The sequence below is a fragment of the Gastrolobium bilobum genome, unplaced genomic scaffold (genome assembly GCF_033153095.1).
Source record: "Gastrolobium bilobum isolate Gb01-03AN ecotype WA unplaced genomic scaffold, APGP_CSIRO_Gbil_v1 utg2361, whole genome shotgun sequence".
Classification (NCBI taxonomy): Eukaryota; Viridiplantae; Streptophyta; class Magnoliopsida; order Fabales; family Fabaceae; genus Gastrolobium; species Gastrolobium bilobum.
In genome coordinates, this window is record NW_026898473.1 from 424515 (window position 1) to 436440 (window position 11926).

General features: G+C 33.0%; 1 protein-coding gene across 1 annotated transcript; it reads left to right on the plus strand.

Annotated features, from left to right (window-relative positions):
• The first annotated feature begins 10125 nt into the window (after window positions 1-10125).
• Window positions 10126-11695, plus strand: LOC133316554 (uclacyanin-3-like). The gene is made up of 2 exons (XM_061518315.1): window positions 10126-10409; window positions 11121-11695. Exons 1-2 carry the CDS (start codon window positions 10244-10246, stop codon window positions 11543-11545), a joined length of 591 nt encoding a protein of 196 aa, XP_061374299.1. The 5' UTR covers window positions 10126-10243; the 3' UTR covers window positions 11546-11695.
• Window positions 11696-11926: the final 231 nt, after the last annotated feature.

Here is an 11926-nt window from a genome sequence, read left to right on the forward strand (position 1 = left end):
TGAAGTCTAATGTTAGATTAAGTCATTCATAGTGTATTCATACCAGGTACTTCTTTTCCTAGACCATCTCTTCTATTTTTTTTTTCTTCTTTTAATTTCGTTGGTGCTCATTCCTCCTATATTGGTGATATGAGTTGATAACTTGTTGCAATTTTCAACTTTAATGATCTTTTATGTAATTCTTGTCAAAATTCTAAATAATTTGGGCTTGTTTGACTTGTTTTTCATTATTGTAATATCTGGTCAATATAGATTTGTAGGTGACGTTGTATCTGGCCTATTAATTAGTTTTCTTTTTCTAGCATTGCTATTGACCATTAGATCAATTACATATTTATATGATGAATCTGAAGGAAAATTATCATGTGAAGGAGGTCTGCCATTATATATATATATATATATATACACACACACACTTTGACCGTGCTATTGTTGTATAATTACAATGTTATCCAAACTTGTTCATTCACTTGAATTTTTACACTTCTCTTTTAGACCTTGGGTTAGAGAGATGAGTCAAGTTTGATAAAGGACTCGATTAAAAAATCAACCTTAATTTTTGTATGCTTGATATACAGCACCTATGCAGTATATATAATGCAGGTAAATGGTGAAACCTCCGAGATAATCTTTTGTGCTAGCCAACCTTAGAGATAGTTGGAACTGTCGCAGAGTGGCAACTTTCCAGATAGTTTCTGAACTAAGAGGCTTGTGCAAGCTGTTAGAATTTTTATAATTGTGGCTTCAATCAAGTGTAATTTTTTTTATTTTTTTATAAAAAAGGGCTAACTCATGATCCATATGGGGCAGTATAAAGCTCATTTAATTAAGTGATCCTTTTGTTTGAGATTGGATATTTGTAAACTGATTACTGTGGGTAAATGTTTAGGCCTGACCCATAGACCCATAATGGAAAGGGGACTAGGGTTAATAAGTTTGGCTAGGTCCCCTCTGCATTTATAGTGTGTTAGAAAATTGTTACTCTATAACTTGTCCCATCGACGGTTGTGATTAGGGAGTGATGTGAATTGCAGAGGAAGATCCTGGTATTTCCATTGCAGAAGCCTCAGAGGAAACAAGAAGTCTTTAAGAAATCAAGAAAGAATCATGTCTTCAACAAGTAAGCCTAAATATTTTTGTGTTCTAATGTCATATAATCCTATTTTATGAAATATCTTACATTTGCTATCAGAGTCTAGATTATATGATTTAGGACCCATCATTTATTATTGGACGTGATTGCATATTTTGGGATTTTGCTACCCTCAATCGTTCTTGAATATTTAACTTTTAAATTAATTTTTATCTTGAAGAAATTAAATTCAATAATTTTGGGGGATTTTACAATTTTTAAATCCCTAATTTTTTGTATATTATAAAAATAGAATTTTGATATTTGTTGTCATGGTTGTGAGGTATTTGGAACGGAACATATGATATTGGTTTCAGAGAAGTCCGAAACTTATTTTCATGGTATTGTGGTATTTGGTAATTTAGATAATGCTATTAAAAATAAAAATAAAAATAAAAATTATTTAACAATATCAAAACGCAATTGATTTCTAAATGTGATCTTCCAAATCCTCACTTATTTGTGCACGATTTTCAATGTGTGACCTGCAATACAAAAAAGTGATGATGAGATCCAATGTAACCACGATAAAAATCGAGACCTCAGGTTCAAGAAGAATTTTGGATGAGATGTGTGGAAGAAAAATAAATAAAAAATATTTTGACAAAATATTAATTTTATAATTTTTTTTAGAATATATTTCGATGGAAAATATTATCTCTTTGTTGACGGTGGTATTATATATGGTTGATATGATTTTCAACAATATTCCACACATTGCTTTTGCCACCACAATTGATTCGCAAAAAATAATATGCTTCATAACTTCAACATTTCTTATGTTTTGTTTGGGATGTAACTGTTGGTGTAACATGCTTCATGCTAGATGGAGAAGAAGACTTATTTGAATCCTTATTTGCAAATTATGATGCACGAGGTGTTTGTGAGCCTAATATTGATCGAACCTTTACTAAATATTATTTGTGTGGTGCTATAATTAAATGTGATTTTATGGTACATTTAAAATAAATGTTATAATATTATATTTGTAGGCACCTTATTAATATAATATTATGAAGAATTATTTACAATTACTCCCTTTTAATTATTATGATTCATTTATATTTTCAATTCGTGTGTAAAAAATTAAAATTGAATAAGAAATTATTTATCAGATACCCTTTTATTTGTATTAGGAGCCTTATCAGTTAAGTAGATGTTTACATGAAAGGTCGTTCATTAAAAGTTAGTTACAAATTTGATGAATAATGTGTATGTTATTTATGCGTTTATATTTAGACATATTTTGTTATTATCATTTTTTGATTTGAGATTTTGATAGCAAGATGTATGTTGAACTTTATGTTATATTTTATTATTTTTCTGAATATATTATAACGAGAGGTATGTGACTTGGATGTGTGGTTATGATGTAGTGTTGATTGCTTCGAGATTTTAATGCTTACTCTAATATTTTTGAGTATCGAGGTTAACGCTTCTGCTTGAAATGTTTAAGTTCAAAACTTGTATGAGATTGCTATTGTTTTGAATTCATAATCGGTAGGAGTGTTTTACCTTCTTATTGATTGTATTATGATTTTGGGCAAGAGAAGATTAATTTCGGTGCAAGAGTTTTCATGAATTACTATGAGTAATTGCCACCAAAGTGGGATTACTTATATTGGTTTGAGAAAATTTAAGAAATAATTTTGGTTATTTCATGCAATTTTCTGCCCAAAGGAAGTGATTATGTGTTATAGCTGTGAACTTGTTTGAGATGAAGTTAATGAATGTGCATTGATCTAGGTGATTTGTCTGCCCAAAGGGGACAAATATCTGAAGTCAGTGTATGTTCACTGAGCAACTTTTCTTTAAGGTTATAAATGAAGTTATTGGAAGCTCATTGGTTTATGGATCTGTCTGCCCAAAGGGGTGGATTTTCAAACCTAATGTTATGCTAATTGATTAACTCATCTGAGGTTCTGACCTTGGTTTGTGCATTTTGCCCAAAGGAGAATGTACTATTATGTTGGCCTTGTTATGATAACTTGTTGTACTCAATGATTAACTCATCCTGAGCAACTTCTTCTTGAGATTGTAGATGAAGTTATTGGAGGCTCATTAGTCTAGGAATCTATCTGTAAGAACCCGCACCGTTAAATTAGGAATTTAATTTAATTAATTATGAAATTAATGACATAATTTCATAATTTATCCTAATAATTATGAGAATGCTTAATTAATTATAATAAGTAATAGAAATAGTATTGAATTGTTAAGTTGTTGAGAATTCTGTTAGAGAGGTTCCGTGTATATTGCGTAACAACTTTATGTTAGATTTGGATATTTTAGAAGTTAGTTTTCGAGTCTTTAAAATGTGGTACGTCTCTTGTATTGTAATTCATCTTGAACATACAGTAACAAACTTAGTTCCTCTTCTTCGCTTTTCTCTCTATGGCTTTTCTTCTTTTCTCTATTCTTACATCTCTATGAGTAAGTGATTAATAATGTTGAAAGTCACTTTTCTGACGAAAAGTACAGATACCGATTCTGCCTCACGGTATAAGTGCGTACCGATGAAGTATTTCAAAAAATTATGAAAAGTATGTATATATCACTAGAATAATATCTAGGACTAATATAACAAGTTTGGAGTCAAATAATGAGAATTGTTGTCAGAACTGATACCGGCTATGTAAAAGCGCGTACCGGCAAAGTGCTGCGAAAAATAAAATAAAAATATGACAAATCTTAGAAAAATGGCTAGGTTTAGAATCCAAAATTTGGGATTAAAAAGATAAGCGGAGCTAATAGAGCTAATACATTATGATTAAAACTTAAACGACTATAAATATGGAGTTACACATAACCCTAGGCTGATTTTGATCAGCTCTACATGCCCTTTGTGCCTCCATTTCTGAGCCATTGGTTTCCTCACTTGCCACCACCATTCTTCTTCAAGAACAAGCCCAAGTGATCACCTTTCTTCACTTTCTCTCCATCAAAACTCCATATCCTTGTGTGAGTTGGCCTTGTGAGGGTGTTGAGCGCTTCATAGCTGAGTGTGAGCTTCTGACTTGGTGAGGTAGGGGATGACTTCTTGGTTAAGTGAGGTGTGGATCATTTCCTTGGTAGTTAAAGCTTCAAGAAGCCATTTTTGGTAGCAAAGAGCCAAACTTTGATGGTCCAATTCGTGGACCCTTGAAGTCAGAATATTGGGACTGACTTGTGAGCTCCATGAGCACTTGTAGCTTCTGTTTTGGAGCCTTTGGGTATGTTTCTTACCTTTGATAATGAGTTTTATGGTTAAAAGTTGAGTCTTGACATGTAAAAAGAGATGAGTGGGTAACCAACATGAACATGAACCTAAAAGTGTATAAAAATGCATGCTTGGACGTTAATATGGGTTAAAGATTGAGTCTTGTATGGATATCTTCGCGAAATCCAGAAACAACATTCTGTCGCGAAATATCTGGATATGATATCCGGATATTAATATCCGGATATGATATCCGGATATGGGGTTTTGGATATCCGGATATGACCTAGAGGTGCATATCCGGATATGACCTAGAGGTGCATAAGACTGGTTTTGTCTGTAGCAACTGCATATGACCTAGAGGTGGAGCAGCAGGATATGAAGATAAATTTCCTTCATGGTGACTTGGAGGAGGTTATTTTCATGAAGCAACCAGAGACGTTCATTGCAAGAGGCAAAGAAGAGCTAGTCTGCAAGCTGAATAAATCTCTGTATAGCCTGAAGCAGTCCCCGAGGATGTGGTACATGAAGTTCGACACTTATGCGGTCAAGCTTGGCTTTAACCGCTCTGATGCTGATCACTGTGTTTTGTGAAAAGGTTAGAAGGTGACTTTATTATTCTAACTTTGTATGTTGACGACATGTTACTCGTTGGATACAATTTGAAGATGATCAACACTGTTAAATGACTGTTAGCAAAGCAATTTGAAATGAAAGATCTAGGCGCTGCAAATGTGATCTTGGGTATGTAGATTAAGAGGGAGCGTGACAAAGGAAGATTATGGTTAAGTTAGTGGAAGTATATAGAGGATGTTCTGAAGAAATTCAAGATGACTGACTGCAAGCCTGTGTTGACTCCTATGTCTACTGGTTCTAAGTTATTGGCTGACCAGTGTCCCAAGACTGAAGAAGAAAAAGAGGAGATGGCATCAGTTCCTTATGCTAGTGCATTTGGGAGTCCGATGTATGTCATAATTTGTACTCGACCTGATATTGCTCAAGCAGTGGGAGTGTTGAGCAGGTATATGTTCAAGCCAGGAAAGAAGCATTGGACGGCTGTGAAGCGTGTGTTCCGCTATTTTCCTGGCACGTCTGACCTTGGGTTATGCTATGAAGGCGTGAATGGCTAAAGGGGACAGACATTATTAGAACTGAGATGCTTTGTGGATGCTGATTGGGGAGGTGACATTGATAGTAGAAGGTCTACAAGTGGATATGTTGTTTCATCATTCGGCGGAGCATTCAGTTGGATGAGTAAGAGGCAGACAACTGTTGCTTTATCTACTACAGAGGCTGAGTACATGGCCTTGACACATGCTGTTAAGGAAGCTATTTGGTTACGGAGGCTGTGCAAAGAGCTTGGCATTGCACAAGGAGAGATGATCGTTGGGTGTGACAGTCAGAGCGCCATTTTCTTGGCTATGAACCCAGGTTTCCATGCGAGGACCAAGCATATCGAAATACAATATCACTTCATCAGAGAGAAGATTGAAGACAAGGTTGTATTGCTGGAGAAGGTTGACACAAAGGTCAACAATGCTGATTTTCTGACCAAGGCAGTGACTTCAGAGAAGTTTGAATGGTGTACAGCTGCATTGAGATCGAAGAAACATGCGAAGCATTCACCAAGTGGGAGAATGTTGGATATGACTCATACTTCGCATGCTGATGAGGGCCCTAGTTATCGAGGTCAGCAGAAAGGCAACTGGGGTCCCGCTCCCAGGTGAACGAGCGAGGGTCCAGGGGGCAGGGCCCCGCGCTCGTAGAGGCTAGGTACTGTTGTGGGCCTCTGATCTATTGTAATTTTTTCTTTTCTTAGTAGTTTGGGATTGGGCCCATGAATAACTGCTGCTAGGGTTCTTCTAATCCTATTTATATTTTCTTTGTAAATTGAGTGACTTGTAACAAGTGGCGATGAGGTGAATGTAGTATAGACAAACTGGACGTAGCCTAACTTGGGTGAACCAGGGTAAATCTCTGTGTCTATTCTCTCTCTTTCTTTCTCTCTCTCTCTCTTTTCTCTCTTTTTTTTTTTTGTCGTTTGCGATTTGTGTGATTGTCGATTTCCAACCAACTATATATGTATGATATAATTGTAGCACCACAAAAAGACACGTTCTCTTGTTGGAAATTTGACCGCTAAGGTAATTTGGAAAAATTTAAACATTCTTCTCCCCTTTTTTTTTTTTTTTTTTTTTTTTCTAAGAGATTTCTTCAACGGTTCATCATCTGATTCAATTAATCAGGTGGAGCCATGCGTTGCAAGTAGATAAAGTTTTTCCTACCAAATTTATAACACAATTGTATACCCATAACTCGAATTCTAAATCATCAATTACGTTAAAACAATTCCTTTCACCTAATTTAATGATTTTTTCCTCCTATTTTTTATCCAATCATCAGTTCATTTTGTGTCTCTTTTTCCTAATACAAGTTCTTATTCACACACATCAATTATACTCTAACGGTCAAAAATAATTTATTTATAAGTTTTAAACATAGGGAAGGATTACGTTTATAATTTTTTTTTATTTACAATTCTTACAACTTTAATTATGTATACTGAGAAATACAAATACTTGAGAATGTACTCCTCAAAATATATAATTAAAATTATAAGAGTTATAAAAATTTTTATAAAAGTAACCTGTCCTTAAACATATATACCGTTAGATAATCATAATTGTAGTTTCGTGCACTAATTTTCCAACTCAAGGATCGTGGTCCGTGATGTAGAGAGGCAAGGACCTACCTACCGCTTCTATTCTATTCTTTAGTTCGAAAGGGGCGCTATCTATCTATTTTCTCACCCTTACTTTTCTAGATTCATGGATTTTCCATGTACAATTAGAATGGTCTTGTGTGGTCCTACATTGGTGGCTTCATCATTATCTACGAGCTGTCAAATTCTCAGCCTAATCCCTTCCTTGTCTTCTGCTTTTGATTTAAAAAATAACGTTATTTCGAGGGCTAACTAGCCAATAAAATAACAAATCATTATATATATATATATATATATATATATATATATATATATATATATATATATATATAGGGGTAGGATCTTTTGACACCGGTGTCAAATTTTAAATTTGACACCTCATATAAGAGCCGTTAGATAAAAAAAGATCAACGACTCTGATTTATAAACATGTTACACCATTAATCTTTTTAAATCTAACGGCTCTTACATAAGGTGTCGAAAATTTGACACCGGTGTCAAATGATCCCATCTCATATATATATAAAAGAATAAAGTATTTTACATTAAATCTTAATCATTGATTTATTTATATTTAATGATTTAAATATTTAATAAATTAAAATCATTAAATATAAATAAAATCAACAATCAAAAATAAAAATATAATTTACATCGATTATAAAATAATACCGACTCTCAATATATATATTTATATGACTGCGTCCTTTAACAACCTATACCAAACAACTATGACTTTACAGCAAATAAAGGCATGCATATATGTGAATATATTATAAACGTGAGATTCACAAGTTCGCAAGTGATATAGTTTATATTTTATAATACCTCTAGAGAAGAGAAATGTTGTGTCGTCATTCCAAACTAACCCTCAAATCATGATGTAAAGTATCTGAGTATTAGGTGGCAATAACTACTTACAAATATTTTCAAAATGTTTGACAAGGTGTTATAGGTTGAAGCTTGGGTGGTTTAGGTATTCAATTAGCTCACTTATGCTGTGCAACCTTTTGTGTGGATTGGTTTGACCTGCTTTTATTATGTAGAAGCACATGTTCGGTAGCTATTTTTGTCATCCAAATGAAATAATAAGATAAATGGAATCTTTTTATTTATTAAAATTGAATATAAAAAATTCCTTGACAATTCCATTACCTTTATTGGTAAGCATCACATTCATTAAAGAGGAAATTTGAAAATAAACCTCTTCTTTACCCCAAATCCCAATCCCAATCCCATGCTATAAAATAATATATTCAATTATTTAATGAATAGGTGAAAAAGCAAATGAAATTGATGAATTTACATTCCCCACGTTGATTCATTTTGGTGAATATGTTAAATGTGTTATTTGCAGCCGAGTAAAACCATCGTTGAACCTTTATGTGTAAGAATAAGATTGTGCATATCCATCAAGGAACCTTCCCACATGCGATATTATAATAATACTAGCACCCTTTGGCTGACCCTTTTGGGCCACATTGACTTGAATGGTTTTTGGTCACGTATACGCATATGTAACAAAAGCTTGCCCAATTTATTCAACGGTGATGCTTGGAAAGCAAGAAAAATGGGGGAGAATTGTGAAATGAATAAGAATAAAAAATATGTTTTTTTTTTAATACAAGAATAAAGAATATGTTGACAATGATCTCGTTTTTCTACTTGACATTCCCTTCTCTAGAAACAATTAATCACTCAACATTATGAAATCCATAATTGGAACCCCCTTTAAGTCTAATACTGTGCTTCATTAGTGGTGCTATTTATCACATAATATTTAAAGATTTTGTACGAATTGTATTACGAATTCATAGTTATTCTTTTGATAAATTATATAAAGGGTAAGTCAAACAAAAAGACGATGACCACAATTTAAAAGTTGATAAAGATCGATGATGACTAAAATTTAAAAGATGATAGTGATAATTTTCACTTATGTTCCTAAACAAGCACTAAAGTTCGAATCGACTTCAATTTGCGTGGCCTTACTAATGTGAGATACTTGCCTACAATAAAAAATATCTCTCTCAACACTTGTCTTATGTCTCTAGTAGTTTGTGTCTTTATGAAGATTAAACCTGTAGTTTGATTCCACAAAAATCCCCTTAAGTAATATGTACTTTTTCGTGTTATCACAACAAATCCTTTTGTTTATGTATTTATGAATTCAATTAAAATTAGAGGAAACTTATATTTACAAACTTTTTGTTTACAAATTCTTACAAACTACATTAAGTATGACCGGTTATACTTCAATCAAGCGTGTATGACTGATCATACTTAGTGTAATTTATAAAAAAAATTTGTAAACAGATCCTTCATCTTAAAATTATCATATTGAATATGAGCACAAACATTTCAAAATAGTCACCAGATTGGTGTTAAACACGTATCAATTTAGACATTGCATGTTCCAATTTGTATTATTCAATTTTTTACCTTTACTTTTTAGAGTTTTTATACACGCAAATAGAATAATAACATAATAATTAGATAAATAATACTATTTTATTATATATGCAATAAATAAACTCTTAAACTACTAATACTCTATTTTTATATTTTCATACTAAAATTATACTAATTTAATAAAGAGAAAAGTGTGAGTCATTTTAAAAGATATAAAGTTGTGTCATTTTAAGTGAGAAAAAGAGATAGATAAAGGAAGAAAGAGAGAGTGGACAAAAAAAAAAACAAAGGTATGGGTTCCACTCTTTGTGAGAGTGAAATGATATAAGTTGTGTCATTTAAAATGACAAACACTTTTCCCTTTAATAAATCATACCAAAGTCATGTGTCATACAATTTTGAACAATTGTGATATCCATTATTATTCATGTCATATTATATTCCTACCGCGTTTGATTTTATTGAATGTTTCATTCAACTAATGCTAGTTGCAAATTTGTGAAATGTGTACATTATCTTCCTAGTCAGAATTCATGGGAAAAGAATCTCATTGGCATTAGGTAGAGGCAGGCTTTAGAGGAGGCGCGAAAATGTCAATAACTACTCACTATTTTATCCATGTAGATATAGAGAAGTTGGTGACATGGTAAATAATGGAGTTGGTATTCTATATATAATCCTCCTTCCATCACCTTTTGTTGTCATTGGCTTAAGTTCTTCTACTTGCAACCTTTCTTGTAAACTTTTTTGATTTTGAGAGCAGAGAAAAGTTATAGACATGGCTATAGGAATGGTACTGGCTGCTTCTTTCTTGGTTATGCTTCTGGCTTCTCCCACTGTATTTGCAACTGATTTTACTGTTGGTGATACCGGTGGATGGAAATTAGGGACTGATTACAGCACCTGGCCCTCTGGGAAAACTTTCAAAGTTGGTGATAATTTGGGTAAGTCTCCTCTGCTTAACTCTCTAAATGCTTGCCTTTGTTTCTAGTGAAAACATTTAGCACAAGAACTCAAGATGCAAATTAAATTTGAAAGTATTAAATGAGAATGCTTAGTCATGGTAAGGTTGTTGGGTCTGATATAGTTCTATCTGATTTTATTTTTATGCTCAGTTTTATAAAAAAATCATTGCTCATTAAAATCCGAATAGCAAGGATAAAGACGAAGATAATCCTTATATACCAATTTTTTTTTTATATTTATAAAAAGACTGTTTTTCGAATTTTATTTATGTTGAGTTTTATAATGAAAAAAAAAATTAATTGAATTTATGTACTGTTGGAATTTTTTGCCAATTGAATATGTCCAAATGACTCTCCAATTAGTGATCTCACTGTTTTTTCTTTTGGTTGCATTTTGAGTTTATACTATGCCTACTCTTCTTACTCATTTTCAATATTATTGGATCAGAATCTCGAAAAAAATAAAATAATAATAATAAAAATTAGTTGAGATTATAATCTAAAGATATTAGAGATGAGTAAGATATACATAAAAAAAAAATAGGTAAAATATCTCATCTCATTGAAATATATGATATTTAATCATGATGTTCTCAAATAAATTGTAGACTTTTTAACATTATTTGGGGTCCTCCCATTTTAACCCTTGATTAAGGGAAGCTGACCAAGTTGTTTTGTGTTGAAAAACAGTGTTCAATTATGACTCCACCCATGGAGTGGATATAGTTAATTCTAATGACTACACAGCATGCAGTTCAAGCAATGCCATAAAAAGCTATCAAGGTGGAAGCACCAAAATTGCTTTGACTACTCCAGGAAACATGTACTTCTTATGTCCCACGCCAGGTCATTGTGCTGGAGGCATGAAGTTGTCAATTAAGGTAGTTGCTGCTAGTGGCACCTCACCAACCTCTCCAAGTGGCACCCCACCAACATCACCAAGTGGCACCCCACCTACCACCCCATCAAATCCTTCACCTTCATCTGGGTCAGGCACCCCTGCAACCAATACTACAGCACCATCACCTAGTGGAGCAGTCACTGTTTCCAGTGGCATCAGCTATTTGATGGGATCTTTCTTTGTATCAGCAATCATTTTTGGTTTCATGGGCTAGGGAAGGGGCAGTGCTATAGAACCTTAATTATTATGTTTTTGGTTTGTTGAATTTGTGCGAATTTCATTTAATATGAGATGTATATCTGATCTTGATATGTATCACCTTTTAATAATTTTTCTCTACTTCTTCTTTTGATACTTGCAATATTGAGGATATTGGATGCATATAATCTCATGCTTTCAATTTTGTTCTTCGGTTGGCAATAATTGAACTTAAAACAACAACCCTCCTAAATTGGAGTTCATTCCACGCTTCAAAGTTGAACATCAACGCATGTAAACATCTATTTGCTTAGAGTATAATTTGTTCGTACCAAAAAGAAAAAAAAAAAAAAGAAAAAAAAAAGAGAAGAGAGAACGGAAACACAGATTTATCATG